At 36.4% G+C, this 14,940-nt stretch overlaps 1 protein-coding gene across 1 annotated transcript in view; it reads right to left on the reverse strand.

The window, feature by feature from the left end:
- The window catches only part of SEC14L1 (SEC14 like lipid binding 1), a 107,961-nt gene that overhangs the window by 29,646 nt on the left and 63,375 nt on the right, over positions 1-14,940 (reverse strand). The window contains exons 8-10 of the mRNA XM_069076749.1: positions 13,937-14,126; positions 9,581-9,669; positions 7,504-7,574 (exon numbers count right to left, since the gene is read on the reverse strand). Coding sequence (XP_068932850.1) covers positions 7,504-7,574; positions 9,581-9,669; positions 13,937-14,126 — 350 coding nt within the window. The remainder of the gene's footprint in view (positions 1-7,503; positions 7,575-9,580; positions 9,670-13,936; positions 14,127-14,940) is intronic.

Raw genomic sequence — 14,940 nt, forward strand, 5'->3', positions numbered from 1 at the left:
AAAAACCAACTGAGGAAAATAATTCACTAAAAACTAGAATCAACCAAATTGAAGCAAATAACTCTATGAGGAACCAAGAATTAGTTGTTAATTAGTTAACAACAACAAGAATGAAAAGTTATTTATTAGTTAAAAAGTTATGAAAAGTTATTATTAGTTAAAACAACAAGAATGAAAAATTAGAAAAAGAGGTAAAATATCTCAATTGAAAAATAAGTGACCTGAAAAATAGATCCAGGAGAGATAATCTGAGAATCATAGGCCTACCAGAAAATTATGATGAAAAAATTAGCTTGGACAACATTCTCCAAGAGCTCATTAAAGAAAACTACCCTGAGATACTAGAACCTGGGGGTAAAATGGAAATCGAGAGAATCCACCAGACACCTCCTGAAAGAGATCCCAAACTGAAAAGTCCTCGAAATGCTGTGGCGAAAATCAAGGACTACCAGGTAAAAGAAAATATTTCAAGTGGCCAGAAAGAAACAATTCAAATAACGAGGAACCACAGTGAGGATCGCATAGGATTTGGCAGCCTCTACAATGAAAGATCGGAGGCAGTGGAATACAATTTTTCACAAGGAAAAAGAGTTCAGGTTACAACCAAGGATCACCTACCCAGCGAGACTGAGCATATTCTTCCAGGCAAAGAGATAGTCATTCAACAATATAACAGATTTCCAGAACTTCCTGATGAAAAAGCCAGAGCTCAATGTAAAATTCAACCTCCAATTACAAGATGCAAGAGTGACATAGAAAGGTAAACAAGGAAAACACACACACACACACACACACACCCTGTTATTTAATAAGAGCAAACTGTTTATAGACAAGTAGAGGGTATGAGTATAAATTACACAAAATGATTAAAAAAGTCTTATTAAGGGCTACAAAGGTACTGAAATGGAAGAAAAGGAATGAAGTGGAAAAGGGTAAATTATGCCACACAAAGAGGCATAAAAACATTATAGCAGTGGAAAAGAAGGGAGGGAGATGAGTATTATATGAGCTTTTCCCTCATTGGTTCTGGTGCAAGGACGGAATAACACAACCAGTTAAGCATAGGACTCTATGAAGAAGAGACGCAAAATGTATCATAATAGAGGGAAAGAGGGGAGGGAGAGGAGCTTTGCATGAGATTTGTTCCTGTCACTCTTGGTACGAAGAAAAAATAACATACTTCATTAAGTATAAAAATATCCTACAGGCAGTAGGAGGGGGACGGGATAACCAAAGTGGGGAGGTGTTTAGAAGGGAGGGAAGAAGAGAAAAAATATAAGCATTAACAGGGGAGGGAATAAGATGGAGGGAAAGAAACAGATAATAATCATATCTGTGAATGTGAATGTAATGAATTCTCCCATGAAACGGAGGCGGAGAGCAGAATGGATTAAAAATCATAATCCTACAACATGCTGTTTACAAGAAACACATCTTGGGGTGGCCAGGTAGCACAGCGAGTAAGAGCACCAGCCCCAGAGTCAGGATGACCTGGGATCAAATCCGGGTTCAGATACTTACCACCACACCCAGAAATAACTGGCTATGTAACCTTTAGCAAGTTACTTAACCCCAATTGCTGAAAGAAAAAAAAATCTGAAACAGAGGGATACACACAGGGTAAAGGTAAAAGGCTGGAGTAAAATATATCATACCTCAAGTAAAAAAAGCAGGGATAGCAATCCATATCTCAGATAAAGTAAAAGCAAAAATTGATCTAATTAAAAGAGATAAGGAGGGGTGGCTAGGTGGTGCAGTGAATAAAGCACAAGCCCTGGAGTCAGGAGGACCTGAGTTCAAATCCCGCCTCAGACATTTAACACAAAAACTAGCCGTGTGACCTTGGGCAAGTCACTTAACCCCAACTACCCTCCAAAAAGCAAAAAATTGAAAAATTAAAAGAGATAAGGAAGGAAACTATATCCTGCTAAAAGGCACCATCGAGAATGAAGCAATATCATTACTTAACATTTATGCACCAAGTGGTATAGCATCCAAATTCCTAGAGGAGAAGGTAAGGGAATTAGAGGAAGAAATGGATAGCAAAACTATACTAGTGGGGGAACTTAATCTCCCCCTCTCTGAACTTGATAAATCCAACCTCAAAACAAACAAGAAAGAAGTTAAGGAGGTGAATAGAATTTTAAAGAGGGTAGGTATGATAGATCTCTGGAGAAAACTGAATGGGAATAAAAAGGATTATACCTTCTTCTCAGAGGTACATGGCACACACACAAAAATTGACCATGTACTAGGACATAAAAACCTTATAATTTAGTGCAGAAAGGCAGAAATAATAAATGCATCATTCTCAGATCACAATGCAATAAAAATCATATGCAATAAAGGGCCATGGAAAGAAAGACTAAAAACTAATTGGAAACTAAATTATTTAATCCTAAAGAATGAGTAGGTCATACAAGAAATACTAGAAACAAATAGTAACTTCATTCAAGAGAATGACAACAATGAGACAACATACTAAAATCTGTGGGATGCATCAAAGGCAGTTCTTAGGGGAAGTTTTATATCCCTGAGTGCATACATGAATAAACTAGAAAAAAGGGAGGTCAATGAATTGGGCATGCAATTGAAAAAGCTAGGAAAAAAAACAAATTGAAAATCTCCAATTAAATACTAAATTAGAAATACTGAAAACCAAAGGAGAGATTAATAAAATTGAAATTAAGAAAACTATTGAATTAATTCATAAAACTAAGCTGGTTTTATGAAAAAAAAAAAAACAATAAAATTGACAGACCCTTAGTCAATATGATAAAAAAAAAAAGAAAACCAAATTATGAGTATCAAAAATTGAAAGGGTGAACCTACCACCAATGAAGAGGAAATTAAAACAATAATTAGGAATTATTTTGCCCAGCTGTATGCACATAAATTTGACAATCTTAGTCAAATGGATGAATATTTACAAAAATATAAGTTGCCCAGATTAACTGAAGAGGAAATAAATTACTTAATATAACCCCATCCTAGAAAAAGAAATCAAACAAATCCTCAATGAGCTCTCTAGGAAAAAATCCCCAGGGCCAGATGGATTTACTAGTGAATTCTATCAAACATTTAAAGAACAATTGATTCCAATACTCTACAAACTATTTGGGAAAATTAGTGAAGAGGGACTCCTGCCAAATTCTTTTTATGACATAAATATGGTACTGATACCTAAATCAGGAAGAGATAAAACAGAGAAAGAAAATTATAGACCAATCTCCCTCATGAATATTGATGCAAAAATTTTAAATGAAATATTAACAAAAAGACTACAGCAACTTATCACAAGAATAATACACTTTGATCAGGTAGGATTTATTCCAGGAATGCAAGTATAGTTTAACATTAGGAAAACCATCAGTATAATTGATCATATCAACAATAAAACTAGCAGAAACCACATGATTATCTCAATAGGTACAGAAAAGGCTTTTGACATAATACAACATCCATTCCTATTAAAAACACTAGAAAATATAGGAATAAATGGAGCCTTCCTTAAAATAATAGGTAGCATCCATTTAAAGCCATCAGCAAGTATTATATGTAATGGGGAGAAGCTAGAAGCATTTCCAATAAGATCAGGGGTGAAACAAGGATGTCCACTAACACCCCTCTTATACAATCTGGTACTAGAAATATTAGCAGTAGTAATTAGAGAAGAAAAAGAAATCAAAGGAATCAAATTAGGCAAAGAAGAGACCAAGCTATAACTCTTTGCAGATGATATGATGATATACTTAGAGAATCCTAGAGAATCAAGTAAAAAACTACTTGAGACAATAAATAAATTTGGCAAAGTTTCAGGATATAAAATAAACCCACATAAATCCTCAGCATTCCTGTATATTTCTAATGAAATTCAACAGCAAAAGATAGAGAAATCCCATTTAAAGTTACTGTAGACATTATAAAATATCTGGGCATCTACCTGCCAAAACAAACCCAAGACCTATATGAACACAACTACAAAACACTTTTCACACAAATAAAGTCAGATCTAACTAATTGGAAAGACATCAATTGCTCATGGCTGGGTTGAGCTAATAAAATAAAAATGACAATTTTACCTAAATTAAATTATATATTTGGTGCCATGCCAATCAGTTTACCAAAAAACTACCTTATAGAGCTAGAAAAAATAGTAACCAAATTCATTTGGAAGAATAAATGGTCCAGAATATCAAGGGAATTAATGAAAAGAAATGCTAGGGATGGTGGACTAGCTATATCAGATTTGAATCTGTACTATAAAGCAGCAGTCCTCAAAACTACTTGGTACTGGCTGAGGAAGAGAGTAGTGGATCAATGGAATAGACTGGGTACATGAGACTCAGCAGTCAATGACTATAGTAATCTACTGTTTGATAAACCCAAAGACCCCAGTTTTTGGAATAAGAACTCACTATTTGACAAAAACTGTTGGGAAAACTGGGATATAGTATGGCAGAAAATGGGCATAGACCATTGTCTAACACCATATATCAAAATCATGTCTAAATGGGTGCATGATCTAGGTATAAAGGCTGATACTGTAAGCAATCCGGGAAAGCAAGGAATAGTTTACCTGTCAGATTTGTGGAGAGGGGAAGACTTTATGACCAAACAAGAATGAGAGGGCATTATAAAATGCAAAATGGATAATTCTGATTACATGAAATTGAAAAGCTTCTGTACAAACAAAGCCAATGTAACCAGGATTAGGAGGGAAGTGGAAAATTGGGAAAGCATTTTTACAACCTATGTCACTGATAAAGGACTCATTTCTAAAATATATAGAGAAATGAGCCAAATCTTTAAGAATACAAGTCATTTCCCAATTGATAAATGGTCAAAGGATATGAACAGGCAGTTTTCAGAGGAAGAAATTAAAGATACTTATAAGCATATGAAAAAATGCTCTAAATCACTATCGATTAGAGAAATACAAATCAAAACAACTCTTGAGGTACCACATCTCACCAGTCAGATTGACAAAACAGGAAAATGACAAATGCTGGAGAGGATGTGGACAAATTGGAACACTAATGCATTGCTGGTGGAGTTGTGAACTGATCCAACCATTCTGGAGAGCAATCTGGAATTATGCCCAAAGTGCTATAAATAATTTCATACCCTTTGACCCAGCAATATTACTTCTAGGGTTGTAGCCCAAAGAGATCACAGAAGTGGGAAAAAGACCCATATGTACAAAAATATTTATAGCAGCTCTTTTTCCTAAATTGGAAATTAAAGGGGTGCCCATCAATTGGGGAATGGCTGAACAAGTTATAGTACCGTGTTTCCCCGATAATAAGACCTATCCCAAAAATAAGCCCTCCCCTTACTGTGTAAGATTCCTCTAAAATAAGCCCTCCCCCGAAAATAAGCCCTATTGAGATTGCTGCTGTAATGAAGGTGATCCCCTGTGCTACACGCTACATTACGGTACCCTCTGTATGCACCGTCCCCCCCCACCCCCCAGGTGAAATGCACGCCGCGCTCCGAGCTGCATCCAATCAGAGCTGCAGCAGTGAGCGTGTCATCCAGTTCTTCCCCAGTGATTTGCTTATTGAATAAAGGTACATTTTTTTGTTTGCATTTGCTTGTTTATTAAAATTGCTGTCAATGTTCATTAAAATAAGCCCTCCCTTGAAAATAAGCCCTCTGGTGTTTTTCTGTCCAAAAAAAAATAATAAGACAGTGTCTTATTATCGGGGAAACACGGTATATGCATGTTATGGAATACTATTGTGCTATAAGAAATGAGGAGCAGATAGACTTCGTATTTCCCTGGAGAGGCTTATATGAACTAATGCTGAGTGAGAAGAGCAGAGTCAGGAGGAATTTGTACACAATTACAGACACAACGTATGTGTGACAACCAACTTTGATAAACTGGACTCTTCTCAACAATCCAGAGTTATAAGTCAACCCCAAAAGACTCATGCTGGAGAGAGATGTTTACATCCAGAGAAAGAACTGAGTTTGAACCCAGATTGAAGCAAACAAACTGCTCTTTTTCTTGTTTCGTTTTGTTTCCTCTTTCCCATTCTTCATTCCATCTGATATAATTCCCTCTGTATAATCTGACTAATGCCTAATGTGAAAGTATTTGCAGATACTATAATTCATTGTATGCTGCCATGGGAGTGGAGGGGGGAGGGAGAGAAAATGTGAAACTCAAGGAATTGTGGTAAAGAATCTTGTAAACTAAAAGTAAACAAATTAATAAAGACAAAAAAATAAAAAGAAATCACCAGGTCTTTCAATCTCATTTGCAGATGAAGCTCCTAACATGTTATATTGTTTCTTCATTTCAGAATGTGAGCTACAGGAGAGAAGGGATGTCTTGCTTGTCTATGTGCATCCTCAGTGCTTAGCACAGTATTTTCCACATAGTAAATTCTTAATATTTTTTTCATTTATTCATTCCTTCCCACCATATTATCTATAAGTAGAACCATTCAAAGCTATTTTGTATGATTCATTATGCACCATCTAAACCATATCAGCAGTTATACACAGTACTGTTTCTCTAATCAAAGCTTTTTATAATCTAGGCTATTCTATAAACAACCTTACACGGTACAAGCAATCCTTTTTATGCTACATAGTTTTGATGCCAAAAGTTTGTTTTTGCTTATGCTCATTAAAAGCAACTATATCTTTTCTGAAAAAAATCCTCTTGTACTGCCAACATATTCTGCATGTACAATTTCACAATGTTATTTAAATTAGGTTTCATGCTACCTTCAGCTGAGCCTTTTGTAGAACGTAAACACGAAGGTCTTTCTTCTTTGTCAGCAATAATATTTGTTAATCTCAATTATAACTATAGTAACAGATTATTATTTGGGTTTTTTATTTTGTGGTTCTGCATTTCTGCTACTTATTTAAATGAATTATGTATTTATCCAGTTTGCTTTACTGCATTAACCAAAACTAATGACAATTAAAAATATAAAGATATTATGGTACTTTTAACTTCACACAAAGATCGCTTAAGTGAATTTATATACTTCACATTCAAAGTATATATGAAGCACCACAATAACATAATTCATCTGTGTAATAAACCTATACTACTTGACAGCAATATGGGTAGATCATGCTAAAGTTAAATTCAATGCATACTGACTTATATTTGACTCTGTACACATCACAGTATTGCGTTAATTTTGAGTTGGAAAGAATTTGTCATCCTAGCTTCACTTTGTGAACTTTATTTTAATTAAAACAGATATATTATGCATGAATTACACTAAAATATATGCAGTAATTTCCACCTCTGCTTTGTACTCCCTTAAAATAGAGATTTACGTTCCTCTAATCCTACCCTATGATAATGCCCATGAGTTTGGAAAATTCTATTTTCATCTACTTTTTAACTTTTGGAACTCAAAACCATTCTTTTCTAGAGACTTCAGGTATTGTCTTGAACAACTCACCTTAAACTATTTAATAGACAGTCTTACTGGGCTGAATACAATTATAAAAGCCCATGTTTACCTGATAGGTCGGCCAAACACTTTTGTATTTTCTTCACATCTTCTTAATCCTTCTTCATTTATTGAGAGAACCTGTGCATGGATATAGAAAACCCACAAAAACATTTACTTTTTTTAGGCATAAAGAGGAATAACTACAGAATCACATTGAAAGGACAATAGAAATTAATGTTCTCTAAGAATGATGCTATTTGCTAAGAAAATGATAATGTACAGGGACATGTACACTTAAAGTCACAGATTTAGATACTTTTATGGGTCAATATATAATACATTTAGAATTAAAAGGGTCCTTTGGTGGTTTTTCTGATACAACCTCTCATTTCACAGATGAGGAAACTGAATCCTAAGAAATTCACCCAAGGTCACAAGGGCAGAAAGAAGTGGCAGAGACAGAATTCCAACTCAGGTCTTTTCCCTCCAAGTATAGTATATTTTTTTGCCACTGATATGCACATGGCATAAGAATTTCAAAAATAGCATTTCTGGATACAAAAACTAGGACATTTTGTTAACATGGAAATTTAAACAAGTAATACCCATTCTGGATACAAAAACTAGGATATTTTGTTAACATGGAAACTTAAACACATGTTACATTTTACAAACTGTTACCCATTCAAAATGAAATAGTATTTACACTAATCAACATGCCAAGGGAGGGAGTTTGAACTCCTCATATATCTTTAGAATGAAGGAGTTTAGAATACTCTAGGTAACGTGTGGGCATTTTGGCACCAGGAGATATTTTAGCCTAGACATAATAAGTTTCAAATAAGTAGTTTGCCTTCTTCAAGTGTACAATTTGGATATTTCTATCATTGCTGATAACTTATATTTGGAATTGTGACACTGTTTTCTCTTGGTGAAAGAGCTGACCCTTCCTTCTCTTTTATTACAACACCATCCACATCACAACTCCTATCTGTGGGTATATCAAGGTTCTGTCTGAGGCCGACCTCTCTCCTCTGTATATACTGTCTGGGAGTTTTATCAGCATCTGTAGTTTTAATTAATCTCTATTCAGATGACTACCACATCTACAGAACTAGCCCTAATATCTCTCCTGAGCTCCAGCACCACATCACTAGCTGCCTACTGGACTGAATATTCTGAAGGTATCTCAATCCAGTATGTCTGAAACATTACTCAATATTTTCCACTATAAACCTACTCTTGGTCCAGTCAGGCAGGTTTGCAAACTTGGTGGTATTCTCAACTACTTATCCTTAATATATGTCACATTTTGTCATTTCTACATCCAAAAATCTCTCCCATTTGTTCCCTTCTCTCTACCCACACAACCTGGTTTGGGCTATCAGTACCTCTCCCATGGATTAATGCAACAGTATATTTACTGAACACTTTAACTCCTCATTCCAATCTTTCTTCCACATAGCCATTAGTGTGATACTCCTAAAGCTCAGGTCTGACCATATCATTCCCTTATTACCTCTTGGATTAAATATATACTGTTTGATATTTAAATTTCTAATCTTATTATACCTTACTCCCCTTCATGTTCCCTATGATCCAAACTGGTGGTCTGACAGGGTTTTTTTTATACATGGCATTCCATCTCCCATTTCTATACCTTGGCAGTGGCCATTTTCTATCCCAGGAATATATTTCCTCTCCTCACTTCCATGTGTTAAAACCCAAGGACCTTAAGCACTCAAAGTACTCAAACACTACCTTCTAAAGCCTTTCTTGCTCTTCTAGCTGCTAGTTCTCTCTATCCCTTTCCCAAATTACCTTGTATCTACTTTGTATTTATCTTTTATTTACCTATATATGTACATGCTGTCACCCCCGACAGAATGTAAGTTCCTTGAAGGCAGGGGTTGTTTCACTTTTTTCTGTATTTCCAGTTCCTAGTACAGTACCTACCACATAACAGACACTTAATAAATGCTTGCTGATTGATTGATTGACCATTACTGTCTAAAAAGTTCAGTCTAAAAGTATATTCAAGTTGTAAAAATGGGCTATTTTAGTGAAGGGATAATATTTACAACATTCTGGTAACATTAACGCGGTAATAAAATGCTAAATTACACACATACACACACACTTACGTATCTCAGCAAAGCCTCTTCTCCAAGCGCTCTAACTAAACCTTTGGTATCCATCTGTCCCAGTCTAAGCACATAGAGCGGGCGACCATCTGAGAAAAAGAATGACTGGCAAATGAGTCAAAGAAAACTTTGTCTCCCATATCCTGGCTAAGTTGTAAATTATTTTCCCACTACATTATTTTCTATAGAGTATTTGTTATAATAAGATATTTCTGAACTTACCACATGATTCTATAAAGTACTAAGTTTAGGATTTGGTAGTAGCAGTAAAGTCAAAAATACTACTAAATTTTAACTGCATTATTTCTATATCATTAAAGTTGCTTTTTTTTTCCTATTTTTTTAAGCAATCAGGGTTAAGTAACTTGCTCAAGGTTACACACCCAGTTATTTCTGGGTGTGGTGCTAAGTATCTGAGCCTCTATTTGATCCCCAGGTCATCCCGACACTGGAGCCGGTGCTCTTACTCGCTGTGCTACCTGGCCGCCCCAAAGTTGCATTATTTTTAACACAAAAAAAGACCCTTGATGAAAGTTCTCAAAGAGACTTAAGTTAGGATTCAAAAACTATTACTTATTTAAAAAGCTATGAACTATGGGGGGCAGAGTCAAGATGGCAGAGTAGAAACAGGACCTCCGTGCAGCTCCACCTTCCACCTTCCTCAATTCATGTAAAAGGGGACTCTGAACGAACTTTGGAGCTATAGAAGTCACAAAATGACACAGAGAAGCTAACCTCCTGCTGAGGACGGCCTGGCAGGCCGGCAGGAATCGGCCAGAGAAGTGCTCTTGGAGCCGAGCCCAGGCCCACGTGAGCTGGAGGTTTTAGCCCCAGTGCAGGCCTGACCAGCCGCTGGCTGAAGGGACTCCAGATCACCAGCAGCTATGGCCGTTTCCAGATTTATCAACACATAGATGCAAAGGACAAAGTGAGAGGTCAGTGCAGTGTGGACTTTGGGACCAGTAGTTGGGAGTGCGTTTTGCCCCCAGGGTGAGAAGCTGCTGAGGAACCCCGACTGCCTGCACCACATTGCAGCTTCAGATTCTGGCCTGCAGACTGTAGGGGGACCAAGCGACCAGTCTGAGGGGTAATCGCTCTTGTTTTAACCTGCTTGGATCTGGATTGCAGTCTAGGGTAGAGGTCCTGGGGTGTGTGTCCAGCTTGCCAGAGCGTGGGGAGGCCTCAGAGAGGGCACCCAACTAATATCTCCAGCAGCTGAGAAAACCCCAGCAATTGGGACAGAAGCTCCCCTGTCTGGTGGCAGAGTCCTACTGTGGCAAAAAGCCCCAGGGGTCAAGTGACTGAGGGGTGGCATGACCAGGCAAAGGAAACAAAACAAACAGAAGAATACAATATTAGACTCCTATTTTGGGGACAAAAAGGATTAAAGCATGAAAAAGGAGGCAGACAGTGAAGTCAGAACTCCTGCACCAAAAGCTTCAAAGGAAAATATGAGCTGGTTACAGGCCATAGAGGACCTTAAGAAGCAGATAAGAGAAGTGGAGGAAAAATTGGGAAGAGAAATGAGAACGATGCAAGAAAATTACGAAATGAGAGTCAACAGCCTGACTGAGGAAAATACTACCTTAAAAAATGGACTAACTCAAACGGCAAAAGAGGCTCAAAAAGGCAAAGAGGAGAATATTACAAGCAGCCAGGAAGAAACAATTTGAATATTGTGGAAACACAATGAGGATAACACAGGATCTGACAGCTTCTACACTGAAGGGTTGAAGGGCCTAGAATATGATATTTCAGAGGGCAAAGGAGCTGGGATTAAAACCAAGAATTTCCTACCCAGCAAAACTGAGTATTATGTTTCAGGGAAAATATGGTCATTCAGTGCAATAAAGGACTTTCAAGCATTCTTGATGAAAAAACCAGAGTTGAAGAGAAAATCTAGCATTCAGATACAAGAAGCAAGAGAAGCATAAGAAAGTAAACAGGGAAAAGAAATCATAAGCAGCTTATCAAAGTTGAACTATTAATATTCCTACATGGAAAAATGATAATTGTAACTGATGAAACTTTTCTCAGTATGAAAATAGTTGAATAGAAATATATACATATATGTCTATATTGGAGGGTATATGAGTGTTTGAATACATATGTGAATGTGTGTATATATGCTTACAGGTATACATAGATAGAGGGCACAGGACCAATTTAATAGGAAGGGATGATACTTAAAAGGTGAAATTAAGAGGTGAGAGGAATATAATGAGAGGAGATAGGAAGAGACAGAATGGGGTAAACTATCTCACATAGAAGAGGCGAGGGAAAAGGGTTACAATGGAGAAGAAGAATAGGAAGGCAAAAGGGAATAGATCAACCTTATTCTCATTGAATTTGGCTTGGGGAGGAAATGACATACACACTAAATAGGGTATCTCCCCTACAGGAGAGAAGGGGAAAGGGAATGAGAGAGGGGATGATGGAAGGGAGGGCAGGCTGGGGGAGAGGGAAGTTAGAAGCACTCACTTTTGAAAAGGGATGGGATCAAAGTAGAGAATAGAACAAGTGGGAGGTGGGATAGGAGGGAGGGAAATATAGTCAGTCTTTTACAATATTATCTACTATGTTAATGTTTTGCATTAATTACACATGTACAACCTATACTGAACTGCTTATCTTCCCAGTAAGGGTGGGTGACAAGGGAGGAAGGGAATGAATCTGGAATTCAAAGTTTTAAAATCAAATGTTTAAAATTATATATACATATATATATATATATTATTATTAATACTATTTTACATGTAATTGGGAAATAAGATATACAGGCACTGGGGCATAGAGATCCACCATGCCCTACTGGAAAAGTTGAAGGGGGTATGGGAGAAGATATGGGAGAGAGCAGATTGGAGGAGGGGATATCCTGTGGGATTGCCATTTTGGGGTGGTGGGTAGGGAAAAAACAGGGAGAAAATTTGTAACTTAAAATCTGGTGGAAATTAATGTAAATCAGAAGTTAATAAAGCATTTGAAAAATGAAAAAAAAAAGCTATGAACTGCTGAAAAGGACTACTATTCTAACTTAGTGGCTGGATCATTTTTATGCTATGGAAATTTTCTGTAAAAGATTTTACACAAGAAACATGGCAAATTATACATAGGAAAACATCATGGCACATTTTGTCCCAAATCATTTCAGCATTAGTTAATGAGCCCTGGACTAGGTATGAGATGTCTTACATTCTAGTTCCAGGCTCTTAACATTAACTCATTCAGTAATCTTGGACCACTCTAGGCTTCTACTTCCTAAGCTGTTAAAATGAGAAAAAGACTAAAAATATGTCTAATTAAGGTGAATTTTATTACTTTTGTGGCAGGAGTAAAACCCTTACAGAAGCAATAGTGCTAACTTTCCTGTGACTTCCTCTTTTTTTGTTGTTGTTGCTTTTTGGAGGGGGGAGGGCAGGGCAACTGAGGTTAAGGGACTTGCCCAAATTCACACAGCTTTTAAGGGTGAATCGTCTGAGGCCGTATTTGAACTCAGGTTCTACCTGACTCCAGGACCCATGCTCTATTCACTGCACCACCTAGCTGCCCCCCCAACTTTCTCTCTTTGAGAATTTATCTTTGTGGACTTAAGTTCTTAAAGCATTGTGATACTAGGTTACAACCTTCCTAAATGAAGTATTAAATTTAAAATTAACTCTCTGACATATAATTTTTATTCTAGGATAGGGTGCAAGTAAGAACTGTGAAAAATGAAATATGGGTAAAAAGCTTAGTCTTTTCCTATCTTTTTCCTTTTTTTCCTACTTTGTTTATAGTTCTACTGATTTCACTGGAGATGTCATTGAGTTAAAAAAAAAGAAATACTTAAAGAACTAGTGTTTGAAGGTCTCCAGAACACTGAATGGATCTTCCAAAGAAGAGTTATGGAAAGAAATGGACAAGAATTATGCTGGATGAAAAGCTGTGTTGAGAACTGTAATAATGCAGTTTTATTAAATTGTACAAAATAACCCCCATTTAACTGAGAAGTAAATTGACAACAGAAATAAAATCATTTACCTGAAAACAAACTAAATCAGTGGAACTAGATCAGCGTAAATATAGTTTTATGTCCTAACTATTAATTTCATTTTTTAAACTATGCTCTTAGGCAAAAGAGTATGATAGGCTGGTATATACTAGTTTTGGGGAAACAGGAAAAAACATGTGTTTTACAAACTGGATTAAACTGCTGGATATTCAAAGTTAGGACTACCAACATACACACATCAAAAGTGTCACTTGCTCTACAGAAGGCTAGTCTTTCATTGGATTTATGAAGGGATATAACAATGGATGTACTGTGCTCATGCTTAAGATTTAAACTCTGTAATAAGAATATCATATAGCCCATACCTTTGTCATGGTGATGCCACCCTCCTGCATAGTAATCTTGAAGTACTTGGGGAGGGTTCCATGTATCAAGAATGTAATCCACTTGGTGCTGCTTTCTCCAGGTTAATGACTGACACATGATTTCTCTAGCTTTGTCAATATTGAAGTCACGAGCACGGAGGAAACGTAATATATGCTCATCTTTGGGGATCTACAAAGAAAAAGAAGATTCTAGTCAATGTTAAAAAATATATGCAAAGAGAATCAGACTTTAGAACCATTTCTGCCTCTTACTTACACCTAATTTCCACAGACTGGACTAGCATAGAACTATCATTAGGAAAAATGAGCTCCCTTATATAAATCACTTAAGAAAATAAGAATTAGTATCACTGAATGCTTCTTTTTCTTATTTCATTTTGGTTTTAGTAGAACATAAGACACAGCCTCTAAAATAGCAAGTATTTCATGGCCAGATAAATAATACCAATCCCATAGAAACCTTCACTGGCATATCCTGCTGCTAGTTTTTATAGATGGAAAATGTGTTAAAGTCTGTGGGGTGATTTACATATGAACTAGCTTGCTTTGCTCTCCTGATCCCTTACTGTACTTCCACTCCTAGTGAATCATCTTACTGAAATGTATCACTATTGATAGGATGAACATGTTAAGTTAATTCCCTATCACTGTTTAAATCCTCCAAAATATTCAATATATCAGTGATAGGTAAGTAGTACCAGGTTTATAAGACAAATGACAACACAGGCCAAATAGCTGATCTCTGGTATGGGATGTGATTGAACAGTACACCAGTTTCATGGAATGTCTATCTTCTCTTGGTGGTTGTACCTATATAAACAAAGTTGAGCTCCTCCCATTTTCTATAAATATATAAGTTGCTGTAGAGTTCCAAATCTTTATAAGAAGAGGAATGGAACTGTAGAAAACTTGAAGGATAATTCAGTCTTTTCAAAGTGACCACATAAGTACTAAGTAGAGGATTTAGTAAAAGTAGTAGTAGT

Source organism: Petaurus breviceps, unplaced genomic scaffold (assembly GCF_028583685.1).
Source record: "Petaurus breviceps papuanus isolate PSGF00001 unplaced genomic scaffold, PetGlider_PUasm1.0 90925, whole genome shotgun sequence".
Classification (NCBI taxonomy): domain Eukaryota; kingdom Metazoa; phylum Chordata; class Mammalia; order Diprotodontia; family Petauridae; genus Petaurus; species Petaurus breviceps.